The sequence below is a fragment of the Alternaria incomplexa genome, assembly GCF_024043165.1.
Source record: "Alternaria incomplexa strain BMP 0042 chromosome Unknown scaffold_13, whole genome shotgun sequence".
Lineage (NCBI taxonomy): Eukaryota > Fungi > Ascomycota > Dothideomycetes > Pleosporales > Pleosporaceae > Alternaria > Alternaria incomplexa.
This window is the reverse complement of record NW_026249862.1, coordinates 725,947-752,503: the sequence shown is the minus strand read 5'-3', so window position 1 is coordinate 752,503 and position 26,557 is coordinate 725,947. Positions and strand designations below refer to the sequence as shown.

The 26,557-nt window shown below is 52.4% G+C and overlaps 10 protein-coding genes across 10 annotated transcripts; 7 read left to right on the top strand and 3 right to left on the bottom strand.

Moving 5' to 3' along the window:
• Positions 1 to 1,432: 1,432 nt before the first annotated feature.
• On the top strand, positions 1,433 to 2,245 carry J4E90_008573 (uncharacterized protein; the record flags this gene model as incomplete). The annotated part of the gene is made up of 1 exon (XM_051438096.1): positions 1,433 to 2,245. The coding sequence occupies one exon, from the start codon at positions 1,433 to 1,435 to the stop codon at positions 2,243 to 2,245; it is 813 nt and encodes a 270-aa protein (XP_051288095.1).
• A 592-nt stretch (positions 2,246 to 2,837) lies between these two features.
• J4E90_008572 (uncharacterized protein) lies at positions 2,838 to 6,831 on the top strand (the record flags this gene model as incomplete). The annotated part of the gene is made up of 3 exons (XM_051438095.1): positions 2,838 to 3,447; positions 3,966 to 6,376; positions 6,427 to 6,831. The coding sequence occupies 3 exons, from the start codon at positions 2,838 to 2,840 to the stop codon at positions 6,829 to 6,831; spliced, it is 3,426 nt and encodes a 1,141-aa protein (XP_051288094.1).
• A 256-nt stretch (positions 6,832 to 7,087) lies between these two features.
• On the bottom strand, positions 7,088 to 8,128 carry J4E90_008571 (uncharacterized protein; the record flags this gene model as incomplete). Its single annotated transcript, XM_051438094.1, has 1 exon — positions 7,088 to 8,128. The coding sequence occupies one exon, from the start codon at positions 8,126 to 8,128 to the stop codon at positions 7,088 to 7,090; it is 1,041 nt and encodes a 346-aa protein (XP_051288093.1).
• An 885-nt stretch (positions 8,129 to 9,013) lies between these two features.
• On the top strand, positions 9,014 to 9,751 carry J4E90_008570 (uncharacterized protein; the record flags this gene model as incomplete). Its single annotated transcript, XM_051438093.1, has 1 exon — positions 9,014 to 9,751. One exon carries the CDS (start codon positions 9,014 to 9,016, stop codon positions 9,749 to 9,751), a length of 738 nt encoding a protein of 245 aa, XP_051288092.1.
• Positions 9,752 to 11,584: 1,833 nt separating this feature from the next.
• Positions 11,585 to 12,325, top strand: J4E90_008569 (uncharacterized protein; the record flags this gene model as incomplete). The annotated part of the gene is made up of 1 exon (XM_051438092.1): positions 11,585 to 12,325. The coding sequence occupies one exon, from the start codon at positions 11,585 to 11,587 to the stop codon at positions 12,323 to 12,325; it is 741 nt and encodes a 246-aa protein (XP_051288091.1).
• A 1,798-nt stretch (positions 12,326 to 14,123) lies between these two features.
• On the top strand, positions 14,124 to 14,945 carry J4E90_008568 (uncharacterized protein; the record flags this gene model as incomplete). The annotated part of the gene is made up of 1 exon (XM_051438091.1): positions 14,124 to 14,945. The coding sequence occupies one exon, from the start codon at positions 14,124 to 14,126 to the stop codon at positions 14,943 to 14,945; it is 822 nt and encodes a 273-aa protein (XP_051288090.1).
• A 194-nt stretch (positions 14,946 to 15,139) lies between these two features.
• Positions 15,140 to 18,270, bottom strand: J4E90_008567 (uncharacterized protein; the record flags this gene model as incomplete). Its single annotated transcript, XM_051438090.1, has 3 exons — positions 15,140 to 15,581; positions 15,634 to 18,001; positions 18,201 to 18,270. 3 exons carry the CDS (start codon positions 18,268 to 18,270, stop codon positions 15,140 to 15,142), a joined length of 2,880 nt encoding a protein of 959 aa, XP_051288089.1.
• Positions 18,271 to 18,704: 434 nt separating this feature from the next.
• On the top strand, positions 18,705 to 23,661 carry J4E90_008566 (uncharacterized protein; the record flags this gene model as incomplete). The annotated part of the gene is made up of 3 exons (XM_051438089.1): positions 18,705 to 20,217; positions 20,265 to 22,510; positions 22,561 to 23,661. The coding sequence occupies 3 exons, from the start codon at positions 18,705 to 18,707 to the stop codon at positions 23,659 to 23,661; spliced, it is 4,860 nt and encodes a 1,619-aa protein (XP_051288088.1).
• Positions 23,662 to 24,160: 499 nt separating this feature from the next.
• On the top strand, positions 24,161 to 25,445 carry J4E90_008565 (uncharacterized protein; the record flags this gene model as incomplete). The annotated part of the gene is made up of 2 exons (XM_051438088.1): positions 24,161 to 25,054; positions 25,110 to 25,445. 2 exons carry the CDS (start codon positions 24,161 to 24,163, stop codon positions 25,443 to 25,445), a joined length of 1,230 nt encoding a protein of 409 aa, XP_051288087.1.
• Positions 25,446 to 25,567: 122 nt separating this feature from the next.
• On the bottom strand, positions 25,568 to 26,404 carry J4E90_008564 (uncharacterized protein; the record flags this gene model as incomplete). Its single annotated transcript, XM_051438087.1, has 1 exon — positions 25,568 to 26,404. One exon carries the CDS (start codon positions 26,402 to 26,404, stop codon positions 25,568 to 25,570), a length of 837 nt encoding a protein of 278 aa, XP_051288086.1.
• Positions 26,405 to 26,557: the final 153 nt, after the last annotated feature.

The following is a 26,557-nucleotide window of genomic DNA, read 5'->3' as shown; positions in this document are numbered from 1 at the left end:
TATTTAATGGGCGCGAAGGCGGCCCCCAGAGAAAAATATTTTTTGAAGGACTCGAATTGGCGCTTTGACAAGTATTTCGAACAAGGCTCATTTCCCTACGAAATAGAGGGCGGCGTCCAAGTCTTCGTAGACAAAGACAAGGCTATAGAGTATGCAGAGGCGGAGGCGGGAAAGAATGCAATTCTGAATGTGGAATCTCCGAGAAGCCTGGCCGAGGATCAAGTCGTATATGAGGTATCATCTGAAGACGAGACTGTGGGGCCCTTGCGATCCCTGCCCAAGCATTTCATGCTTTACGCAGTCACCACTGCTCGTATTAACAAAACTCAAAGAGTTGAGAATTGGTGCGCGCTCTAGGAGCACTTGCGCGTACCAATCCATTACAGTCATTACACTGCTTTCGGTAGCCTTCCACATATGGTTCTACATACTATTGTTTCGAAATTGTCTTTCCTTCACGGAGTTTTGTATGATAGTGACATCGAGAACCAGACATAGTTATCCTAATATCAATCCTGTCACTGAGAAAGCGCTTGATACAGTGCGTATCGATGGTTAAACTGCTCCGCTACTTGGTCGAAGACATGTGCTTAGGTCATCGCACTTCGTATACTAGCATTTATCTACTGAAGGCTTTCATTAGTAGCAAATGAGCTCTTCTTGGAGCAAAGGTCTTAATGAGGATGTTGAACTAGGTGGACGGTATCTTCGTGTTAGGGGCATAGTCGAGATGTGCCCCGGTATGGATACAGCAAGCGCAACGAGCTTACCTAGATGAAGCCCTGGAGATCAGATTGAAACAGATCCGTAAAGCTATACTTGCCAGGGAACGCTACGCAGTCAGCGCTTACTTATCGTGATCACCAGGTGAGCGAACAATGCTGTTATCGATATTTGGGAGGGTGTGATAAGCCTTGAGGGTGGTCGTGAATGGGGTGGAGCGGAAGGAAGTCCATGTTGACCTCAGGAGGCACCCATGAAAGGACCCGTGGCACAACCGGTGTCGCATTGCCGCATACGCAGTGTCATGTATCAATGAATGAGTAACATACAAGAGCTCGATCTTTCCGCGTAGAACACAATACCTCAGGAGTAGCCGTTTGTGTAAGCGACAAATAACACGAGGCTCGCCATCCTACTTGCAAATGACGTAGTGTGGTGCGGACGTCGGTGTATGCTGTAAGTTGCGACATTCGCGTGACTACTGACACTGTAGAAACTGCCAAATGACCTTATCAGAAGGCTTACTGCAGCAAACTTTTGGTTTGGAGAAGTAGAAATGGCGTAAACCTTTTAGCAGATAGAGTTCACTTTGTTTCGTTCCCATCACTGAGGCCTACTTCATCATAATCTACTGCCATATTATCTCAGAGACTGTCTTCCCGAGGTCGGAACTAGAACTACCCGTGTATCAACCTCATCTCTCTCCAAGATGTCCAGTGAGCAAGAAACGCAGGACAAGGCCACGTATTGGATCATTATCGACAATGTGGGAAGACCAAAATACAAGATGTCCATTAGTGGAGTCTTCAGCATTAGCGCAGATTGCCGAGAGCGCGAGAGGAATCGCTTTATCCAACATCTGCTCAAGCTATATCCTGACGCCGTCAGTCAAGGCCCTTGGGCAGAATTTGAATGCCGGCGGCGTCTCCACCGCGCTTGCGACGATTTGTTCAACAACCCTACATCCGTCCAGGAGCTTGCACTATGGTCTAACGATACCAAGGCTTTCGAGGAAAAGCAATTACAGATTAGTTTAAAGCCAGACAAAGACTTCCAAGGGAAGGTCACTGACGAGTTAGACGAAGTCCTTTTGAATCAAGCGAAGCAACCTCCCGAAGACTTCAAAAGAGAGCCAGCAAAACTGAGTTTGTACACTGTAACCGTCAACAGAATTCCTGAACATATTTTGGAACAGCACTACCCTACACACAAGGGTTTGCCCGCGGTCGTCGCAAGAGAACTTCGTATGGAAAGGTACCGCAGTCTGCAATTCACGGGAATGGAAGTTGAGAGTATGGAAGTCTTTCTGAACCGGGAGGATGCTATTCAGTACGCAGAACAGCTAGAGTGTAAGCATGAGGTTGAGGAGTTCGATATTGATCCTGAGCAGGTCGATCATCCAGGTCTTCCCACGGCAGGTCAGCCGGAACATCGGGCCATCTGCGAGGCTCTTCCGAAGGAGAAGGATGAGTCTTATAGGGTGATTATGCTTAATCATACTCTAGTGTACGCTGTACCATGAACACAAGGTCGAGCGATGGGCTAAATCAAGTTCTCGCATGCTGGGTGGTCGATATGCACGAATGGATGATGTATATAGGCCGATAGAGCGTGGATGAAAAATCTTCCTAACCTTGGGATGATTGATAGAAGAGATCTTGTTGTCAATATGGATGCATAGTTACATGTCGAATACGGTTCTTGTCTTGTTTGCCTAGATAGTTGATGTTAGACCTTGAAGATAGACTTTGCATTTACGCAGTGAGTGAGATGATACCAAGTCGATACTGTTTCGTCTGAAGCATCCTCAAAGAGTTCTCTTGCTGCGAGTTCTAGGATGACACCAATAAACACTGTCTATTCGAAATACAGTGCTTGCACTTCGTGACAACACGAAGGATCAGCGTCAGTGTCCTGACGCCGAGTCTGGTCTTGGAGTCAGATTGTGACTAAGATGCTGTTTCTAGTCACCATGCGTGACTCAGATATATTCGTGTATAAAAGGCGAACTCTATATTCCTAGGTCTCTTATGCATACCACTATCATCAGTACATTACAGAATCTACGAGGATCAAGATATAAGCATATAAGCACCAGATATATCTGCTCCGAAATGGCCGGCATCCCGAACCACGCTTATTTCTGGGTCGAATCCTTCAACCCGCCATCCCAAAGAATCTTCAGCAACGAGCCCAAAAAGCGGGAATATATGCTATCAGAGCTACGAAGAACGTGTGGAGATACAGATAATGATGGTTCAAAGAAGGAATCGTGGGATGAGGAGTTGGCCGAATGGTTAAACGAACCTAACGATGTGAGGATTGGTTTCGGAAACCTGTTCTACATCACCCTCGAGAAGGAACCCAACGAGCAAGTTGTGAAGACAATTAATTCGCCTGCCCCAGCCAGCTTGTGGACTTACAGGTCACTTTACTTGCCTGAAGAGGACGAAATCCGCGACCCATCCGAGATGGTTCTATTGAAAGATTTCGAGCCCGGGAACTGGGTCAACGGAATTCGATCAATAATCGAAGAAGGCCACGCGAGTTTGTACAATAAACAGGACCCTAGTTCCTTTTTGACAAGGGAAAAAGCTGTGGATTCCGTCCCGTATGATGACGAAAAAAACCCCGACAAGTGGTACATGAGGGAGTACGACCTCGATCCGAAAGTTTGGGTCGGTCCGAAAGTTTGGGTCGGTCTTGACTTTGTGAAGCTCGACAGTCCCCACACATCGCCCGACCCTATCTACGCCTTGGCACGGTTTTTTGTTGTTACTCAATGGGATATAAACCCAGAACATGGCCCGTACGCTGATGAGATACCAATGGACGATAGTGTGAAAGAGGGAATTCGTCATAGGTTCAGAAAGAATAGAATGCGCCTTTGACTCAGACTGCGGTCTGGTTCTGGGTTGGGCTTGGTCTTTGAGATTGTACTTTGGTATACGGTATGATTTGATGAATTCATCATAGGGTCTCTAGAAGGATATAGCCGAGAAGGATATAGATTGATATCAATAAGTGTGAACACAAATACCACGTCTATTGGCTTCGTATGCATTGAGTAGAGCGAGCACGAAGCGGGATGTTGAAGGAGTGAAGGTAGAATTGCGCACGTTCTGATGCGTCATGGGTCGGTTGGTGGCTAGCGCGAGTCGACGCGTAGTGAAGCGGGACCCGATCAACACGGCTACTGCAGCCCAAACACGACTCGGCGCAGCGAACAAGCAACACCAAAGCGCCCCGGGCTCCATGGAGTGCCCTGTCCGCCAACATGTCCTCCCGCAACGTGCCCACGATGAAGTCGCTGTCTGGCGCTGATCGCCGCTCCGTCAATGCCAACTACACGTCAACTGCGCGACCCCGCGTCGCTTCTGGAGAGGAACTCGACCGCCGGAGCTCGACCACGGCAGCGTCACATGCCAGGAAACAGTCAGCACCCATGCGCGCAACAGGCGCCACCTCGGGCGAGCGTCGCGTAGAGAAGAAGGAGGTGCGCGAGCGGGAGACGGAGATCAGGCGAACAAAGAGCCCGTTGAAGCATGCCAGTGAAAGCAGGGCGAATGCGCGAAGCCGCTCAGAGAAACTCCCGCGCGACGTCGACCGACCCTCACGCAGCGCCGCCTCGCAAAAGTCTATCCCCGAAGAGCCCCAGATGCCTTGGGAACCGCAGGCTTCTTTGATACCGCACACGACCGCCCCGCTGGCGACGCGCATCTCGATACCTCCGCTCGCATCCACCGCGCCTATATCGCTGCAGCCCACACCGCTCGCAAAACTATCGCTAGAAGCACAAGAAAAGGCTATACTCGAGGATCTGTTGTTTGTGTTCATGGGATTTGAGGGACAGTACATTCGATTCGGCGATGGCTACAATCCCCACGAAGAGAAGGAACGTCTGGTCGGGCCACAGTTTCGCCTGATGCCCGGCCTGGACCCTAGTCTGAGGGATCTGACGAAGTCGATGCTGAAGACTGCCACACATTACATTGCTGTCGAGACATGCGTCGAGGTGCTCAGTCGGGAAGAGTACGGTGCCGTGAACCATGCGTTGTGCGCGGCTGTACGACGGTTGCTCAAGGACTACCTCATACTCGTTGCGCAACTTGAGCACCAGCTGCTGACGAACGAATCATTCACTTTACACGTCTTGAGTCTGCATACCAAACAGACTAGCCACATGCTCTTCCAGCTCTACACCACCGGGATCGAGCTGCTGAAAGCTAACGGCATCCTGGAAGACGAGAAAGACGAAGACTCGGCCGATGATGACAGCAACGACTTCGAAAACATCTTGGAGTCGTTGCGTGAGGGAGGAAACGCCGCCAAGAAACTCTGCAAAGGTGGAAGCGTGCTCGGACTCATCACCAAGCGGCTATCGTCCATGTCGGGAGATCCAGCTGCTCGCGCACTACTGACCACACTACTACGAGAGGCTAGTAGACCGTATATGGCTATGTTGAACGAGTGGCTACATCACGGCGGCATCAAGGACCCGCATTCCGAGTTTCTGATCAAAGAGCAGAGAAGCATCAAGCGAGAAAGATTAGACCAGGATTATACGGACGAGTATTGGGAAAAGAGATATACGATACGCGATGCTCTTGTGCCTCCACAGCTGGAAGCCGTCAAAGACAAGGTGCTCCTGGCAGGAAAGTACCTCAACGTTGTAAGGGAGTGCGGAGGCGTCGACGTTAGTAAAGTCGTGCAAGACGCGCCAACCAGCTTCGACGATCCGCGCTTCCTAGACAACGTCAACTCCTCATACGCATACGCAAACTCCTCGCTCCTGAATCTACTTCTCACTACACACCAACTGCCGGCACGGTTACGTTCACTAAAGCACTACTTCTTCCTCGATCGCTCTGACTTCTTCACTTACTTCCTCGAGATGAGCGAGCTTGAGCTCAAGAAACCAGCAAAGCATGTTAACGTCGGCAAGCTGCAGTCGCTATTGGATCTCGCCACTCGACACGCTGGATCAGTCGCTGTGGAGGACCCATACAAGGAGGACATCAAGGTCCAAATTAACGATACTGGACTTACGAATTGGCTGATGAAGATCGTTAACGTCCAGGGTCTTGACCAGGATGCTGCCACTGCTACATTGTCCAACTACACACCTGCAAACTCGGCACCGATCACTGATGACACGAACATTACTGGATACCAAGCACTGGTCTTTGACTACGCCATGCCCTTCCCGCTGTCATTGGTGGTTAGCAGAGTCACACTCACTCGTTACCAACTACTTTTCCGATACCTACTGAGCTTGAAGCACCTCGAAACGGATCTAGCCAAATGCTGGGGTGAACAGGGCAAGAACGCCGCCTGGAAACACCGATCGAAGAACCCGCGAATTGAGCAGTGGAAACGCCGAGCGTGGACACTACGAGCGCGTATGCTGGTCTTCGTCCAACAACTTACCTACTACTGCACATCCGAAGTCATTGAGCCCAACTGGGCATCGTTGATGTCGCGGATAAGCGAAGAGAAGAAGCAGGACGCAAGGGCCAAGGGCAAGGCAACGGAGGATGAGAGCGGTGGGCCTCAAGTGAAGCGAACTGTAGACGAGCTGATGCAGGATCATGTTGACTTCCTCGCGACTTGCTTGAAGGAATGCATGCTTACTAACAGTAAGCTGCTTCGAGTAAGTCAAACAACACTTCCACAGCCTGTATGGCTGCTAATAACACTTAGATCAACAACAAAATCATGTCAACATGCAGCATGTTCGCATCCTTCACATACTCCCTCTCGCGCTACCTCGTCACCGGCGATCCCGACCTAGTCGCCCAGGTCAACGCATCCTTCGCTCCTCCTCCCGCCAAGAACTCTAAGAATCCCGCTGCTACACTAGTCGCCTCTACCCACCGACCTACAACGCAGTTCGTATACGACCCCCAGCGCGTCGACAAAATGTTCGACATGCTAGCCAAGTACGAGGAGAACTTCACCCGGCATCTTAAGATCCTGCTGGATACACTAAACTACCTCGCTGCTACCGAGACAGTGGTCTTCTTGAGTCTTTGCGCACGGTTGACGAGTGCTGGAGAAGGTTTGAGTGGCTTCCAGGTACCCATGGGCATGGAGGGTATTGCTTAGTAGGCTTCGGCCTTGTGGGCATCAGGCGTTGTTTCATGCATTGCATTATTTTGGGTCATTGGTATGGGTTAGGGATTCAGTCTGCAAGGCGCCAAGCGAGCGATACCATAGTTGTTTGGAATGAGACGCAACGAATTACGGCCATAAGGTTCTTCAGTCTTGAAAAATGCGGCATTTCATGGCATGTTTGGTGTATGAACGAGGCATTTGCTCATATCCGAAGTAATTGGCACTACCTACTCTACATGGGACGCTTCTAGTACGTCTTAAATGGACACCCCTTATCAGCGCTCGAACTCTTAGTCTTCTCCTTGACCAACTTCGCAGTGAAATCCATCAATTGCTCGCCCAGCTTCTGGTTGTTCGCTAAGTCACTACCCGGCTCCCGTATCGCAGGAGGGCAAACGTACTCGCCAGTACCCTCTGTCTTGGTCGCCGCGTACATGGTGCTTACACAACCCTCGAATTGCGTCTTCTTGAACGGCGCCATACCAACGCTCATAGCGTAGCCGCCCAACGGGTAGGGCTCGTGGATCATGTCGACAGATTGCCGTGTCTCAACGAAACCGGGATGTGTAGCGTTGGACAAGATGTTGGGGTGGGAAGTAGAGAGATGACGAGCCAGGTAGCGTGCGTACAGGATGGAAGCGAGCTTTGTGCGGCCGTACTGTCCCATAGCGCCGAGGTCTTGGTTGAGCTCCTCGAGAGACTCAAACTTGACGTCCTTGGGTGCGCTCTCGTGTGCGTTGGATCCGAGTTGTACGAGACGGACCTTGTTGCCCTTGTCGGCTGTGGACTTGATCAAAGGCAGCAGGTGAGAAGTCAGGACTACATGACCCATATGGTTGATGGCCATGTGTAGATCGACACCGTTCTTGGCGAGCTGGTATGTCATGATACCTCTCGCAGCGTTGTTGATCAAGATATCAATCCGGTCTGTCTTCTTCGCGATTTCGAAGGCAACCTTTCCGGTTGCTTCCCAGTCCGAGAGATCGCACTTCATCCATTCCACTCTGCTGGCCTTGTCCTCGCCCATCTCTTCCTTGATGGCTTTGAGTGCATCGTCGATGATGTCTTCGCTCATGGAGATGATGAAGAGCTTTTTGATGTTGTGTGATAGGAGGGTGTGTGTGCATCCGTAACCAATTCCCTCTGAACCACCAGTCACAACGGCGACCTTGCCGCTAAGATCTGGCACTTCCTCGAGCGAGAATCGCTGATCCGCGGGTGCGAGGTCATGGGCGCCAGAGACGACCTTGCCGAGATTCTCGGCAATGGCGTTCTTTACTGACTGCATGGTTGATGAGGTTTCAACTGGGCCTTTGAGGCGGTCGTTATTGTTTGGAGGAGTCGACGAATAAGCTCTGGATGTGGTAGAAGTGATCCTAGCAGCGGATACGCGTGGTAAGGATGATGTAGTTACAAAAGATGACTTGCAGCAACGCAGGGAGACGGCACCTCTAAATAACTTAGTAGACTGCATAGTTACAGCATGTGTCACAGGACAGCAGCATCCATCGTATTAGCACAAGATCTGAGGTCATGGTACACCGTGACGAGCCGCCTTCCGCGGAGCAAAGCAGCCAATGCCATTTTGTCTTGATGTCAGCACTTTTTCCTTTTGGCGCGTTCCTGGATGTTGTGGAGCTCGCATCGGGAGCGGATCGTTGATGATCTCGTCATGACGCGTTGATGGACGCCTGCATGGCCTGCGTGTTGGCGAGGCTGGAGGTCTGGAACTATGACGTGTTGGGTATAGTGGGGCGGGTATTATCGATAACGGCGCGACTTCCGAGGTCAGCTTCACGCGACGTTGGTGGTCCCCTAATCGAGTAGACGAGAGCATCGTCGCTGCCCTCATTCACGACACTATGGTAGGAACGCTCAACGGATACAGGGACCTCAGGTATGTATATCTTCAATTGGAGTAAGTGCGTCCACGGAAAGACAGCAAACGCAATGGCTCCTTCCCAACAGCGCAAGTCAAGCAGTAAATGCGAGCGATTGGAAAGCGACACAAACCCAAACATCGCTGCGGATTACTCAAACCCCAATACTACCGTTTCATTGCTGTCAGCTGCAATCCTCCACCGACCGAACGATGTTCAAAGCAAGACCAGGAAAGAGCACTAACATGCGACAGAGTGCGATTTCACATTATCTTCACCCAGACCGGGCCGCCATGATCTCATCAGCAGACCAATCCGCCTCAGCTGCGCGTGAGAAGAACGCCGCCAACCCACCGGTATTCGAGAAACCACCCACGAGCAGCACGCCTCTCCCGCCCGATGTGGCAGCCGCTCGTAAAGCCCGCACGAACGCCGACTTGATCGGTGCCTTCAAGAGCACCTGCCTACCCGGCACAACCCCCTACATAACAGGTGTCGGATTGTATACCCACGTTGAAGGCGCACCACTCCAGTCCCCAATGTACCCCGACGAGAACCCACAGCCACAACCCGAATTCTTTCCGATACGCATACCAGAGAGTCGAGGCAACGAAAGCTCACAACCGGACGAAGAGGTCCAGAAGCTATGGAATGAACTCGAGCTTGCCGTCGAAACAGAGGAAGAGTTGATTGCTACAACCGAACTTGGGCTTAAGGAGCTTAGGAAGCGGTATCGTGCTCTTCCTCCTCCTAAGAACTCGCGGTCGCCGGTGCAGCGCGGTCAGCAGCAGTCAGAAGCCATACAAGGAGACACAGCGGCTCAAGGCGCTGCTACAACGAATGCGGGAAGCATGAGCGCTCCCAGCGCGCCCACCAAACCGCGCGGCCAGTCGCTAGCTAGCGTAATGTCTACTCTTGCGGTAGGAAATGAGAATACGAGCAAGGGAGGTACCGAGCCCGAACGAGGCAGATCGACGACTACATCTACTACGGGCTTCTACGCTCCCGATCCACGCAGACAGGGACGATGAGAGTGAAGAAAGATGGAGACAACTCCAGAACAGACCACACGGGATCTTGCTCGAAAATGGCTATTGGACTGACTTTCTTCTTGGTCTGCCCTACCTTCGGATATACCCTTAGTGAGTCATTATGGTGTTGACACGCTGGACGTCGAGGCTGTGTGTATGTTAAACCCATCACATTGATGCTCTCATGCCTCGAAGCTAGACAAATCCTTCATATACATGGCTGAGATGCGAAAGCATTATACGTACCTCGCTACATACATCGCGCCAAAGACTACTCATCCACACAGAGCAACCTCATTCCACGGCTTATGTTACCTCTTCATAACCAACACTTACCCCATCAGGATCCACATGCGCCACACGCATACCTGTTCCGTAGCTAAGAATAAACCAGTTCTCATTCCCCGCCCTCAGCCCGCGTCGTATCCACGAGGCATTGCGCCTCTCATATCTGACTATGATGATGAAGAGCAGTACTATCAAAGCGACGGCTAGTGCCATCATCACAGTGAAGAAATTGTCGATGGCATTTGGTTCAAGATCGCGCGGAGTGGGGGCCATGCTGCACGCACTTGAACCGAGATCGGACGATGTGAAAGGGGGAGTGAAATGATGGGTTGACTGAGCTCGATATCGATCTGTTTTTGAGACATTGTGGTGGCGTTGTTATGGCAAACTGCCGTGCCAACGTGTTCGTATAGTGCGAATGTAGAAGATCAATAGAGGCTACGAGAACATTGTAAAGGAAGACAGCGGAATCAGAGGATGCCGGTTTCTTTACTTCTCGGAAATGCCTGTAATGTCGAGTGAAAGCATGTTCAGAAATTTAGTGAAAGATCTATGTTCTTGTTGCTTCCACAGGCATTCCTTAAATGTCCACCACCAGCCAGACACACACTCCTCAACCCAGTTTTACAATGTCCCTTCTCTGGATGCGCGCATCATCTCATGGCCTGTTGAAAGCAATGCTCCAACCGGCGAGACAGCTACTGCCAAACATCGGAGCCCTCATTCTCGCGTTCTTAGTGTGGCTCGAGCTGAAAACTGGAGTCGTCCTTGCCTTCTTCGCGCTTTACGATGAACATCCTCGCTTCTTCCACATTCTCTTCCTGACAATCAGTATCGGAGTCGTGTGTAAGCTCGCCCGCTTCATCCTCCGACTGCAAAGTACGCCAAAGACCGCTGATCCGTTCAGATCGGCGCCATACAGACACAGACTCGAAGAGACCCCCATGTTTCCACCGGGTATGGAGTTCAACCGGGTTCAGGAAAGGTGGAAGAAAGAGGGTATGGAGAAGCCATTCGTGGAGGAGCGAGCATTTGGCTCAAGTAGGCCGGAGGAGGTGCCTCCAGCGCGGAGACCGTTATTCAGTGTTCATACAAGCACTTTACCGAGACCGCAGTCAAAGGGACCGCCAGTGAATGCGGCGTTTGGGAAGGCTGGTTGGGGTTAGGGTGTTGACAGCGATATGCGGCTGTTTTGGGGCATCCCCAGGGTCCATGTAGTACACGGCGGAATTTTTGCAGATCAAGATGTCGCTATACTACTGCAATGTTTGGAACTTTGGGAGGTTATCACTGAAGAGCGTTGAAAAAATGCAGTTGTTGTCACAGCAACTACGAGGCAAATCACAGGTTTTCATCACATGAGACATGGACAAGAATTAAGAAACAACTGATTCACTCAATCAAGAGGACCGTGCAGTAATCACGCGCCGATACATCACAACAAACGCTCGCGGTCACCTATAACTTCAGTTCATTTGATCTTTTGAGTCCAGTCTCCCACCACTTGATCCGATCACCAAGAATTGACTGCTGCCTCATAACATCATGTCAGGCTTTCTCATCAACCAAGAGCCGCCTACTCGTCTCGAGCGCTTCGTTCAAGACACTATCGACTCATCCAAAGGTTTCTTCGCCTACCTCTTCCGTGGAAGCTGTCTGGAATACTGGGTGCTTGACCCCAATGGTCAGGCTTACACGCTCTTCCTGGCGACACTGCTAGGCGCTTCGATCTGGCTCTTCATCCTAAACCAGAACTCAGAGGCTACCACAGCTTCAAAGTCCGAGCAGCACTGGCCCGAGAGCGAATTGGCGGACGCAATGGACATTGATGGCGAGGGATATCAAGGCGACGAACATCAACCATCGACTCCGCGTGCTTCAACGTATTCAGGCGAAGAGACACCCATCATGCGCAAGTTAGCACCTCATGATCACCGTCCTGTCAACGCGCACATCCAAGGCTCGCCTTTTCGAGTAAAACAACCTCTGGGACCTCGCATCCGTCAATTCGCACCGTCCACCGATCAGTCTCCCTCTCCACTCAACCCCCGGCTTTCCAAAGCTTTCTCGACTAGGCCTTCTCAGCGCGATAACTTCTCGAATCTCAACAAAGACACTCCGGTAGCCAACAAAACACTCCAAGAAACTAGCCGTTCTGGTGTGGGTGACATCTTTGAGGAGTGCAAGACGCAGAGCCCGGTGGTTGCTCACTGGTCAAATGAGGGCGGCCAGCGTTATGATCGAGCGACCTTGAGGCGCGAGGTGGCTACCAAATATCTTTCCTAAGGTTGTCCCGTTCTGTTATTCATTCGATGTGCATCGTCGCGGCTTCCCTCTTGACGACTATGATCCTGCGTTCTGAGGCGAGGGCAGGTGGCATGCGCAGGTGAGAGAAATTGCGATAACGATGGAGGAAGCGAGTACCTGCGGATGGGGAAGTATCTGCCTGCGTCATCGGTGACACACACAATCAGCACGTGAGGGTAGATAAACAAGCGAATGTGCGTCCACTTGACTCAAGAGCAGCTCTCCTTCTCTCTCTTTCCCTTCACCTTGATCGAGTGACAGTCTCGCAACAACAACCTGCGATGGCTGCATGCACGATCTGCGATGCGCTAACTAACCTCAATACTGATGGTATTCTCCTACCCACGCCCTATGCCGGTATAGGCAGTGACCTGGGTTTATGCCGAATGTGCCGTTGGATGCCTCAGAATAGCGTTTGGGCGGCTGCGCCAGACTGGAACGCGCTCTTACAGCTGAACCTCCTTTTCATTCGCGGGGAAGTTGACGTCAATCCGAGCTACCCTCCTCTCCTCAAAGCAGAGACCACGCCACTCGTATCTGGTCTTGTCAAACTACATGAGTACGGCATCCTCACAACCAGATCCCAACCGTTCAGGGACACGAGCGGGTTCATCACCGGCTTGGGCTGGGTCGAGGAGCGAGAGCGTCCTTATTTGTACTTCGAGGTCCCGACATTACATCCAGAGATTCCAATTGACAAAGTCGACACCCTTGTCCAGAGGCTCTTTGCCGATCAAAGACTTCTTGTGTCAGCGTACTCAGAGTGCGATTTCTACACCGTAACGGCAGCCTCCGTGCGGATGAGCCGGGTCGCCCCAGAGGCCGGCGGTCGTCAGACCTATCATTTTCGTACGAACGCCGCCTGGACTAATGATACCGTCGCCATGACTCGAATAGCGAAAACCCCCAAAGGCTTGATGAAGAAAGAGTGGACGGTGCACACTTCTTTTCCTTGGACCTCCGTGGCCTACTTGGTGCCTACCGCAATGCTATGCGGTAGCGCAACTAACTGCGACAATTTAGAGGCCGCTGAAGCCGTGAGACCTCTGGCGATCGGCATAGTAGGGAAGAGGTGGGATCTGGACCTCAATCTACAGGACATCTTACGAGAGCATTGCGAAGGCGCGGGCTTAGCGCGTGTGCTGGATGTTGAGTCGAGAATCGGACGGCAGCACATGAACTTTGACGGCCAAGGTGGTTCAGGCTGCGTGGGTTGACCAGTGTGTCCATGGCCTATGCGGGTATGGTTGAACAGAGAATGAGGGATGGAGGGCCCCGGAATCAAAAGATGACAGGTATCGTCGATGGCATCGTTAACGCAGCACCTTTTATCGCTACCCACTTTCACCGCGGCGATTGCATATAATCATGAATCTATTAGTTTCTTCAGTTTAAAAGCGTACAGTCATATATCGCGCTCTTGTGTCACTCACGAGAAGAGAAGACGTCAGTACAGAAATTGATACCTGCCTAAAGCGGTAAAGCGCATGTAAACCTCAAGGGCGCAGTTCTGACCCATACTTCGGGCTTCTAAAGTATCTCGAACATTCCTTTCAATCTTAGGCGCTTGATAACTTCAAGTGACTCAATCGACTATCTATCACGCCAGCCGAGCATAAAACGTCGCATGTACTGTCGACTTTCCAGGTATCCAGCGTGCGCAATCCTCTTCCGCGGCACCACAACACAAACACCAAAACGGGCATCATCAGCCCGCTACATCTACGATACGACCACCACGCATTTCATCTTTGATACCTCTCGAACCATCACCACAATGGTAGACCCTCTATCCCAAAGAACAGACCCCCTCTACCAAAAAGATGGCCAAAAACATACCCACACCTCCACCATAACATCAATCCACGCCCTGTCATCCCTACCCGCAGATACTCAATCCCTCTTCAAACCACCACCAGAAACCGAACCCTATGTCCTAACAACACCCTCAACAATCTTCCACGCTCAAGGCGGCGGTCAGCCCTCGGATGTTGGCACCATCTCCACCGGAAGCACAACATTTCACGTGCATCAAGTCCGCAAGGTCGATCCCGCAATCCTGCACATGGGCGTCTTCTCTTCCTCTGACCAGAAATTCCCCGAAGGAAGTAGCATAGAAGCAGAGCAGAAGATCGACACTTCGAAACGGCACCTACACTCCCGGATCCACACCGCCGGCCACGTCATCGGTCTCGCCGTCGCGCATCTAAAAACCACAGGTACAATTGCTCCCGACGTCGTCGACGGAAAAGCATCGCACTACCCCGGCGCCGCTTTCGTAGAGTTCTCAGGCCTCATCCCGGGAGACAAGAAAGGCGAGATACAGGCTAGAGTCGATGAGATGGTTGCCGCGGACATGGACGTCAAGATTCATTTCTGGGATGAGGAGAAGGCGAAGAAGGAGTGTACGGGGGTTATGGAGACGCTGAAGGGAGATGAGGAGGATGGCGTTAGGGTTGTGGAGATAGGGAGTGAGGGGAGTTATCCGTGTGGCGGGACGCATGTGCAGAAGTTGAAGGAGTGTGGGAGGGTTGTTTTGAGGAATATTAAGAGGCAGAAGGGGATTACTAAGGTTAGCTATGAGGTGCAGGACGTTTGATGGGGTTCAGTGGCTGGGTTGTGCACATAATGTGCATTGCGAATATATTCAGCTTTGTTCCTTCTACCTGGTATCATGTCCTAAATCCTAGAAAGCCGGCTCCACTATTTTACCTGCGCCTAACCCCCCGCGTGCTATCATGCGCATCTGTTCTCACAGATATTTTAAAGTGTCTCCTAAACATCTCCACAGGTCTAGCTCAAGTAAGCAGCCAAAGCTTGCTTCGAAACATCGTCCAAACGTTCTTGCACAATCTTGACGATACGGCCGCCGTGACGGGCATCCGCATCTTTCAAATATTGAGCCACCCAAGCCTTCACATCGGTGATTTCAGGGAAGGGATCACGTGGAGCCTTCTTGCAGGTGTTCAGCTGGGTGAAGCCGACACCGAAACCGAGCTCGTCGACATCGGCATCGGGGATGATGTCGTCTGCGGAGGTAGGCACAGGCGGGTTGACCAGTAGCTCGATCAAGCGCTGTGTGGTAAGGGTCCAACCCTTGGGGTAACGGCTAACGAAAGCTTCCGCGTCGCCCAGGGTCTTGGTGAACGACACAACTGCGGTCTTGCGGTCGGTTGGGCGGGCAAGCTTCTGGGTGTCGGGAAGAATGACAGTCAAGTAGATAGGCTTGAAGATGCTGTTGCGAAGTTAGTAATTGATGCCTACAATTTGGAGAATCTTTCACTTACTCATTCTGGACCTTGTCGGACTCTTTGATGAAGAAGTCGGCGCCAAGTCCTTTATCCAGTCGCGCTGAAACGAAGTGATAGAACGCAATGAAGCGCTGCTGGAAGTTCTCTGTCTTCATGTTCGACAGTCTTGTGAGCATTAGCTGGAGGATGGTGACAAAGTAGGGTTGTAGCGCATCCGCTGGGATGTGCGCAACGACAGCTTCAATCAGCTCGAACGAGTATGTCTCGTGAGCCTTGCTAGTGACCAGCTTCTGGAAAATACCCAGAATAGGCTCCAATTGGCTGCTTGTCACGATGTTCTGTGCGTCGCGAGCAACCATTGCACTCAACAGTCGGGCTAACGCAGGAACGTTACCACGCTGCTCCCAGACCGCACCCTTGAGGATGATGCCGAATACACCCCTGTAGTATTCGCTCAATTGGCCTGAAGGGTTTGCTTCTAACAGCGCGGAGAAGATTTGGAATATGTACGGAGAGAATTCTTCAACGTTGTTCTGCAAGCAGGTTGCAAAGGGCTCGTACAACTTTTCCTCGAAGAACTGAGGATGCTTTGGGGCACAGAAGCGGACAAGTGCCCCTATACCTTCGAACATGTAGTACTGGAAGCGAGGGTTGCTAGGGTTGTGCCTGATGACCTTGACGATGTTGATGAAGCTTTGAAGAATCGACTCGCATATGGGCAGCACATCATCGCGTATGAAAATAAGTACGCGCATAACGCACTTCATCAAGAACTCGTTTTCCTGGATCTTTTCCGGGGCAGAGCTCTTTGTGATAAGCTTGAACAAGTGCGCCAGCAAGTCTTTCGATGAGCCAACAACGTCTGACTTGGGTATTATGGGTTGCCGTTTGTCGTCTGTCATGTACAGAGCACGCTCGACAGCGATGGCAGCGTATGTGTGAATGACATAGTTGTCGTTGCCCAGCTGGTTCACCAGCAGGGGGAAAGCAGCGCGCCAAAGGTCTGGTGATAGCAGGCTGCGGAAGACGTACAGGAATTTGATAGCATCAACCTTCAGAATGGGCGATACGTTTTGGGCCTGAAGGTCAGCTGCGACGTGTGTCTGGAAGAACTCGAAAATGTTGACGTTCTCGTTGACGCTCATGATACCTTGGCCAGCGGTAGCGGTTCCCTTGGCAGCAATGGCGGTGAAGAGGTAGACTGCGGTATCCTTCGACTTCCAGTTGTTTTGAGGGTCTGCCGCATAGTTTTGGAGGTAGGCGTCGATGTACTTCTGGGAAGTAGTCGTGACAAGGCCCTCGAAGCGGTCCATGAGTTTACGCAGGAAGTTGGTGGCAGCACGTCGTCGCGTATCGTTGTCGGACCCCTCCAGGTCTCTCCTGATGAACTCGATCGGCTCATCTTCGAACAATTCCACATCAGACTCGCGCAGAGTAAGATTTGGCAAGATGACCTTCTCGATAATCTGGACTAGGACAGACTCGTTGTTGAAGGCTTCGGCATGTTGTGTGGATGCGACGGCGGTGAGGAACTGTAGCGCCTTGCTGACCACGATGTCGTACTTGGTCTCGAGGCCAACCGACATGAGGAAACTCCAGGTGCTTTCGATGAAAGGACCCAGGTGCGACCCAAATGCGTCCTCGTATTTCTGAATGTAGAGCATGAGCACCTCGAAGATGCCCGCGCGTACGTACTCTTGCGGCCCCGACTCTGTGTCATCATCGGTGTGTAGGGCGGGGTTGTCGAAGACAAGGTACTTGTGGAGAAGGCCTGAGATGATTCCGATGTGGTCTTCGAAGACGGGGGGCAGATCCTGGCAAGAAAGATCGTAGAACAGCTTGACTAGGAGATCTAGCGTTGTGAAGGCGCTCTTGAGGACCTGGGGGTTGCCTTGGGAGTTTGTGATGAGGGCGTCGGTGTTCTCGAGTAGCTGGAGGAAGGGAGTGCCGAATTTGGACAGAACGTGGTTGATCTCAGTGAAGAGGTCGTCGGAGCGGAACAGCGGCCGCCAGCGCTTGAAGATGGAATGTGCGACTTGGAGTACGCCGTTGTTGACGACGGTGTTGTCGGGTGTGAGGCGCGAGACGAGGTCGTCGACTAGAGTGTCCCATCGCTGCCAGAAGTCGCTGTCGGCAATGGCGCTAATGGCCTCGCCGAGCTGTGCTTGCAGACTGGCAGGTACCGAGACCATGAGGCCAATGAGTTCCCTCTTGATGGCCACGACTTCGGCCTCGGGCAGCTTGTAGTTGCCATCCTCGTCGACCCAATTCCGCTTTACGAAGTTTTTGAAGTAGAGGGCGGCCGAGAGTCGGGTCGTCTGGGGGTTCGCGTCCGAGGCGACGATCTGGAGGAGGGAGAGGGAGAAGCCGGGCTTCTTCTGCTCTTCGCTGATTGCGGCCTCCGCTGTGAAAAGTTAGCATCGCATGTTGCGTGGTGTGGGGGATGGAGGGGCAAGATGGTGGTCTGGATTCCGGACGAATGCGGATATAATGAGGCATAGAAAGGCTAGTCTGTCTGTATCCTGCGTATCCAAGCATACGCGCATTCTTTCCAGAAATGCAGGCTACACCACATGAGCACTGCGGGAGACACTGCTACGCACCTTGCTTGTTCTGCCGCGGGTCGAGCGACGCCTGGAGCAGCTGCGAGAGGGTAGCGATATCGGCAGCCATGGTGACGGGCGTAGGGGTGCAAGTGTACTGGACGGGTGGCTGGTGGACAGAGAGCTCGACTGTTTGGCCGATGGTTGCTGTTTGGGGTGTCCCACTCGCGGCGCTAGGGCCTGTCTCTGTGTGCAGGGATCAGGCCCATGACCCCAGCCCTGCCCGGCGACGACTGCTCTTGAATTCTGGATGCCGTGCTGCTGTCTAGCAAGCTCGAGTCCGCTACGACGCTGCCTTCCCGCCAGGCGTGACCCGTTGCTTTCCTCCTCCACCCCCAGATGGGCTCCGCCAGCCGCCCCGCCTCTCCGCCGCCCAGCACCCATGATAGACTCGATGCGCCTGCGTTCCTCTCATAGACATCCTCTTGGGCCCTCTCCGCCGTAGTCGTCGAGCCTTCGCACTCTCCACCAGGCAAACCCCATCTGCGCCGCCGCGACCGACGCATGTCTCCGCCGGCCGACCATGTCCCCCACACGCCCGACCGCCGCTCCTCCACCCAGGCGCTCTTCACGGCCTTCCGCTCTCTGACCGGCGGCCGTCTGAAGAGCCCGACGCCGCCGCCCTCAATCTCGTCCGCCACCAGCACGCCTGCGCGCACACCTTCGCTGGGCACCATCCGTCCCGGCTCCATCCCTAGCCCGCACTCAGCCGACGGTACCCTTCAGCGCATCAGCCAGGTCACAGGCCAGCGGACGGGCAAGCCTGTGACGGGCGGCCCTCCCGAGCTGCACGACCTGATAGACCAGCTGCAGCGCAATCGCCCATTCGCCGAGCGCGTCGTGGCCGTGGACAAGATATGCGACATTCTCGAGGCGTATCCGGTGCAGAACATACTGGCCTTGTGGTCGGTCGCGAGCGACTTGCTCCTTCCCGAGCAGCCAGACGATGTCGCAGAGGCGGGGTACAAGCTTCTCAAGAGCTGCGCATCGCTTTCCGACCTGGCGAGCATCGAGCGCACTCTCTTTTTCGACGCCGCTTGTCTGCGCAAGAACGATCGCTATTTCGATAGAAGACTCGATGTCATCGCCACCCTCACCAACGATGGGCGCAACATTGATTCCTGCGAGTCGGGCATGGTCTCCTTCATCCTCACTTCCCTCGATAGCTGCTTCCAGGCCAGTTGCGATGCCTTCCGCGGCCTGAGGGGCAAGTCCAACGGTAAGAGGAGTGCTGCCAATCCTCCTCCAGAAGTCGCCAACATGTTTCGCGCCTTCCAATTTGCCACGGATATCTGCAAGTTCAATGCCAAAGTCTTCACCGACGACGATCTGGACCTCCTGGTACGACGGACCGTCTCCATCTGCAGGGCCACGACGCATCGACCCGATGTCGAATGTGGCGTCAAGCTGTTCGATACAATCATCACCTATGTGCACATACCCAAGCAATCCCTGCGACCCTGTCTCGAAGTTCTGTGTGAAATCCATAAGAGGATCACCGATCTCCAGGATCAAGCCTGGAATACGCTGAGCAACCTGTTCAAGTCCCATGTCGGACAAGCTGCCATTTCTGAATTGCTGCATCTGCTTTTAGATGGCCCATCCCGGGAGACTCTGGAAAACGAGAGTCTCAAGAAGAAGCTAGACAGCATGTACAGGGGCACTACTCTGGTGTTGCGCCTTCTGCTTCTGGAAGATGGTCGCAACGAGCTGCCCAAGGTCCCCATGTCTTTGCTCTTCCCAGCCCTGAAAGCGTCAATCAGGACACCTGGCACCGACCAAGAGCAGATAATCATAAGTCTGATAGATGCGGTTCTGGCTCAAGAAGGCATGAGAGATCTTTTGCTTGCTGAAAGTGACTTGGGGGACATGCTGCAGGTCATACGTGTGTGCGCCGAGCGTGACGACGAGCGTGTCAGCGCCAGAGCATCCAGATCAACAGATCATGCAAGCAGTGCGAAGAAGGACGTCCTTGAAAGACAAATATCACCTCATGCAGACAGTCTGTCCAATGCTGGTACGTGTACACTCAATCACAGGATACCCCTTACTGACGAATTCTAGGCGGACCAGAGCATGCCAACGATGTCTCCGGGTTCTTTGAAACAGATGCAACATCCCACCAGGAGCTCTTCCGACGTGATCCAGAGGACGGTATCTTTCAGGTTCTTGTCAAACTAGACCACATCAGCGACGCACTTGACTTCATCCAACGCGAGAGTGTCATGGAGCTTTTCTTGCACCTTTCACACCGCGTAAGCGACGCGACCGCGGAGCGAGTGATAGAGTACTTTGTAACCGGACGCTACCTCAATCCTTCCCATGCCGGCTGGTTTGACCTCTGCCATCGACTGGTCGCTGGCATCTTCAACGACACCACACGGCCACGCTCGCTCCGACTGCTTGTGCTCCGATCATTACGGGAAACTAACCAGGCCGTCGAGATGCTGTGTTCCAGCGAAACAGTATCGCAGTCAGAAGAACTCCTTTTGGACCGGATTGAAATGGAAGATGACATTGAGGTTCTGCAGGAACTAGTAGATTTCGCGGTGTACGTAGCTGATCGAGAATCGACCGCCCGGTTCTCCGAGATTGTTCAAGTCTTGCAGCGGCGTCTGGACCGCCTACGGACTGCATCTACACCTTCGCTACCGTCATGGCAGTCTCACCAATTTCTGTTCAAAGAAGATGGATGCTCCCCTTGTAACGTCATCGCCACTGCCTATGTACGGCTTTTCACTCGGAGCGTGACACATTCGGCCCAAAAGACACGCATCCTTTACGAGCTCCTAAGACAGATTGCTGGAAGAGATGCATACGCGCATGATGCACGCCTTACAGCTCTCAAGTTACTCTTTCGTTTGCGCGCCGACGCTCGCCATGCTTTGATAGTTAGCTCTTCATCGGAAGGTCAGCGGATTGCCGCAGAGCTCTGCCGTACAGAGGAAACAGCTATTGCGCCAGAAAAATTTGAAGATGGTCCAACATCCGATCACAACAGATCAGAAGACAATTCTTCGTGGCGGGACCAACGCAAAACCTCTGGTTCAAGTCCTCGTTCTTCTCTCAATCGCCACACCGGCCGCTCGAATGCCCCCGCGGGCCGCGTATCAAAGCCGATACCTCCTTTGTGGATGTACCCTGGCCCCAAAGGACTTCCCGAGGAACCGCCATCTGAATCTAGTCGCGTCGTCTTCTCCCATATTGATGCGGAGAAATACCCTCTCAGCGATGATATCCTGGACATGGAAGTCACATTGTGGCTGGAGTTGATCATTTCACTCCTACAGAGACCACCCGATTGGGAGATTTATAGCTACGTACTCGTTCATCTTGGGCCTCAGCTCTCCAACCAAGCGTTGGTCCGCAGTTGTGTCGCCCAGCTCAAAATGTTACGAAATGTTCTCTGCGAACAAGTACGGAATGCAAGCTTCCACGAACCACCGCCGCACACGCTCCTGAAAAAGGCTGATGTTGCCGTCTGCCTATTTCATATATTAACAATCATCATCAGCTACCACGAGTACTTCGAAAAGAGCGAGGAAGATGATCTTGTGAAGGCCTTCCTACAAGGGATCGTGCAGTGGGACAGAACGTCAAAATGGTGCATCCACGCACTTTCAGTCTGCTGTTTCGAAATACCACTGTCGGTCAGCAAGTCACTCGATAGCATCGTCCAGAAAATGTCGCAAATCATCACGAAGCCAGCTACAGCGATACACATATTGGAATTCCTCACCTCCTTGGCTCGTCTTCCAGAACTTTTCAAGAACTTCCGCGAAGACGAGTTCAAGCTAGTTTTCGGTGTATGCTTCCGGTACTTACAACACATACGCGACCAGCGTGACCGGACAGCGAACGGGCATTCGCTACAAAGCGGGCATCGGACATTGCGACACAGCGGCGCATCAAGAGACTTTGCGGCATCGCCCGATCTTGGGGCCAACAAGCCAAGAAGCGTCGAGGACGATCTACCTCAGTATCTATATTCCCTCGCGTATTACGTCATCACATTTTGGTTCATGGCGTTGAAGATGGAGGACCGCCCAAAGCAGATACCATGGATCACAAAGAATCTACACTATACCGACAGCTCCGGACGGCAAATTATGGAGGAGCAAGGACAGGTCATTCTGGACATTATGAACATGGTAGCATATACAGATCGCGATGAAACAACACGCGAGGAAAGTTCCTTCAAGCCTGGCGATGGAGAAGTCTGGAAGAAGACATGGATCGTTGGTAATGCTCTTGTGACAATAGAGACCGCTGCAAGAACGGGTGCCTCTGTTGTCACGACACGCCGGCCGGTAAGTCTTTCTGCTTGTGTGTTGTCAGTACATCTACTAACTTTTGGCAGTGCGGTACCCGCTTTATCAAAGTACGGCCCTTGATCACGTCGCCACCACGACATCAAGTTCCGATCACCATCGGCCTTGCTTCCCAAGCATTCTACTCCAACACATATGTCGGCATTCTGCCAGACGATATCTTCCAGTCATTTTACGCCCCACTCGACCTGAGCAATCCACCTATTCCGTTACCCGATGACGAGCCGACACGCCGTGCTATTACTGTATTCGACCGGATCGCAACGGTAGACAACTACAAAATAGGTGTCATCTACATCGGCGAGGGCCAGACGAACGAGAGAGACATTTTCATGAACGATATGGGATCCCCAGCATATACTGCTTTCCTTAGTGACCTAGGTACATTATGCCGTCTGAAGGGGGCGAAGTTCAATACTGGTGGTCTCGACACACGCGAAGACAGGGACGGCGAGTTCACCTATGCTTGGCGGGACCGCTGCATGGAGCTTGTCTTCCACATTCCTACAATGATGCCAACCAACCCCGACGACGACATGACGTATCCAAACAAAAAGCGACACATCGGCAACGACTTTGTCAATATTATCTTCAACGACTCTGGCTTACCTTACAACTTCGACACGTTCCCGTCGGCCTTCAATTATGTACATATTGTCATTTCTCCAGAGTCAAGGGCCAGCTTTGTCGACCGTCGACTGGATGCAGATCCCGACGGCAGGAATCGCTACTACAAGATCCAGACCATCTCAAAGCCAGGGTTCCCAGACATATCTCCTGCCGTCGAAACCAAGATTCTTTGCGGAAAGTATCTGGCGGACTACTGCCGCCTCATGGCTATTAACGCCGTTGTCTTTGCCAGCGTTTGGTACATCCGCGAAGGTGGTGATTCCATATCGTCCTGGCGTAACCGACTTCGCGAAATTAAGCGTCTCCGAGAACGCTATGGCGCGAATGATGCTCTACCAAGCCACCCACCACCTTCGTCGCCTGCAGGCAGTCAGGGGTTGTCAAGTCCCCCGTCTCGCGAACAAAACCAAATTTCGCCATTCCAGCGCATGAGTATCGCGACGCATATCACCGATGGGACTAGTCGCAGTTCCATCAGTAGCTCTTCGCACGACGTTTGATTTTGTAGACCAAAAGTTGTTTGTTCCCGGTGTTGCGACAAGTCTTACACATATACATATACCCAGGGGTTTTATGACCTCACAAAAGTTTGTTGATTTTACGGTATCATGAGAAGGAGATTGAGTACTAGCATTGCGCGGAGTTGCTGGTGAGGCACAGGCCTAGATCAAAAAGTTCTGATTGCCTTTACTATATTGTATATGACGAAAGACGACCGATGTTTCGGTTATGAGTTACAGAAATTAAAATCATGAGTTACGTGTCTAGAATACCTCAAAAGATCGCAATATACATCTTTGCAGTCTCAACAGGATCGTGCAGCTTTGTATGACAGAACAAGTTTGAGATGATGCCTTTCCTCCGATGTCGAAATGTGGTGCTTCGGCATGGATATCCACTTCAGGATGGCAGATCCCCCGCCAAGGCCTATACTACCCGAAGTCGCATCTGAGGATTCCACCTCGAGCTCGAACTTCGCAACTTCCACGACACGACAACATGGCTGCTCCAAGACTGCCGTTCCTATGGCCTATGCTGTTTCAGCCGACCACATCGTCACGAGTAGGCGCGTCGATAACAAAAGAGCGTGCATCGCCATCAGTTTCCCGCACGCGACAAGCACGTCGTCATTTCACAACTTCGCCCCGCCGATCGGAGCCACCGAGCACACAACGATATGGGAAAGCATATGAGCACGCAGCTCCAGCATTGGACCAAGAGCCCCCGAAAGAGCCTCAAGAAAAGGAGCCTGTCACCAACGAGAAACCCCCGCAAGACCCCGTTCACGAACACGAAGAAGTAGAGGAAGATGCGCCAACAGCAACAACAAGTCCAAACACGCCTACTCAAGCAAGCGCAACAGAAGAAACTGCCCCACAAACAACGCCGGCGCCTGACCCTCCCAAGAAGAGCGATACGAAACCCGTCGACAGCGTTCTGCACATTCCCACCGCCGCTGAAGAAGAGTCGCATAAGGCACCGCACCTGAAGACACCGCCATATGTCCACCATTTCGATACCTACGGTCTCGTGCGCAAGCTCTCGCAATCCTCATACACCCCCGAGCAGTCCATTACCATAATGAAAGCTGTGCGACAGACCCTCTTGGACAACATGGAGTTGGCGCGTAAGGAGCTCGTCAGCAAGAGCAATGTGGAAAACGAAACATACCTCTTCCGGGCCGCATGCAGCGAACTGAAGACGGAGATAGGCAACGCGAAGAAAGGCGAGATGGAGAGGATGCGCACGGAAAGGGGGCAATTGCAACACGAGGTCGATATTCTAGGGCAGAGATTAGGACAGGAGACGACTCATCTCAGAGACGAGCTTAAGGGGCTTTTCGACGACAGGAAGATGGCTGTCAGGCAGGAACAGAGGGTTATGGAGACCAAGGTATGATCATCCCATTTTCTCTTCGGCGCAACCTACTAACAGGAATGTTCTCTAGATCCAAGAACTCAACTACAAAATCACCGTCGCGCTCAACTCTGACGCGCGATCCGAGGTCGAAGGCGTCCGATGGGTGCTTACCCGCCGCGCAGCCATCACAGTCGGTGTCAGTGCGTTTATGCTCTTTGTTGCGCTACGGTACACGAGCTATGTGCAGCACCAGCTGCAGGAGGAGAAGAGGAACAGACCGCCGCCGCATCGACCGAGTCCACTGGAGAATTTGGCGGATAGCACGACGACGGCAAGTAGGCCGGTGGTGGATGTTGCGAGTCCTACTCAAGGGGATGCACTGGGTGGAGAGCTGTTGGCTACGGAGGGTGTGTCATTGGGCTAGAGACTATAGCATGACGATGAAGACGTCTCCATCGCTCCGCTACTCTACAACTGCCAAACATTCTTCCGTGACAAGTGCGCTCTGTAAATCTCCCTTTTCTTACCAATACTGCCTCACCAGCCCTACAACTTATGCTTCTTCTCTCCACTCGCCAACCTCGCAAACTCCTTCTGCGGCACGCCCTTCAAAAACCTCTGCAATCCCCCCATCACCTCCTCCACGCCCTGCCGATCCAACGCCTCCCGATACGGCTTCTGAATCAATTCTTTGATCAGCACCAAACTCTCACTGTTGAGATGATCACCCAGTCTCTCCTCAACTTCCTTCCTGACCTCACCCAGGAACTTGTCACTGTAGCTCTCATCCTTGACATCGACGCCAGCGTTGATGACCTTATTGACGAAGCCCGTCGCTACCAACTCGTCACATGTGATGCGTTTCGACATGATAAGCGCCTCATTCGCCTTCGAAATACCCAACCTCCTCACAAACCCAATACTCGCATTCCCTTCAGCAACAAGCCCGAGCGAGCTAAACGGCGTAAGCAAAAACGCATGCGGCGCCGCATACACGAAATCGCTAAACGCGATCAACGCCGCTGACAGTCCCACCGCCGGTCCATTCAGCGCCGTGATGAGTATCTTAGGATGCGTGTAAAACGCATGTGTGATGTGCAAGTTGTTGGATACAAAGGACTTTAGGTACTGGTGCCGCTTGTCGATGGCGCTGCTGTCGGTTGTAGAGCCAAATGTTACGTCTGCGCCTGCGCTGAAGAAACGGCCCCGGCCCGTGAGGATGGTGATGTAGATGTCGTCGCGGGCGGCGACTTCGTTCATGGCGCGCGCGAGGAGGTAGTAGGTGTCTGCGTCGAGGGCGTTTAGCTTTTTGGGTACGTTGAGGGTTATTATGGCGGTTTTGTTGGTGTAGGTGGTGAGGATGGGGGAGTTTGGGTCGGACATGGTGGGTGGTGTTTTGTATGTTGGAGAGCTGAGATGTTGGTTATAGTGTTTAAGCTGAACGTGTTCTTGGGTGAGAGGTTGGTTATGTTAGTTGCAATGCTTGGGAGATTCTTAGTTGCGATGTCAGTGAGCCGAGGCTAGAATGCGGAGACG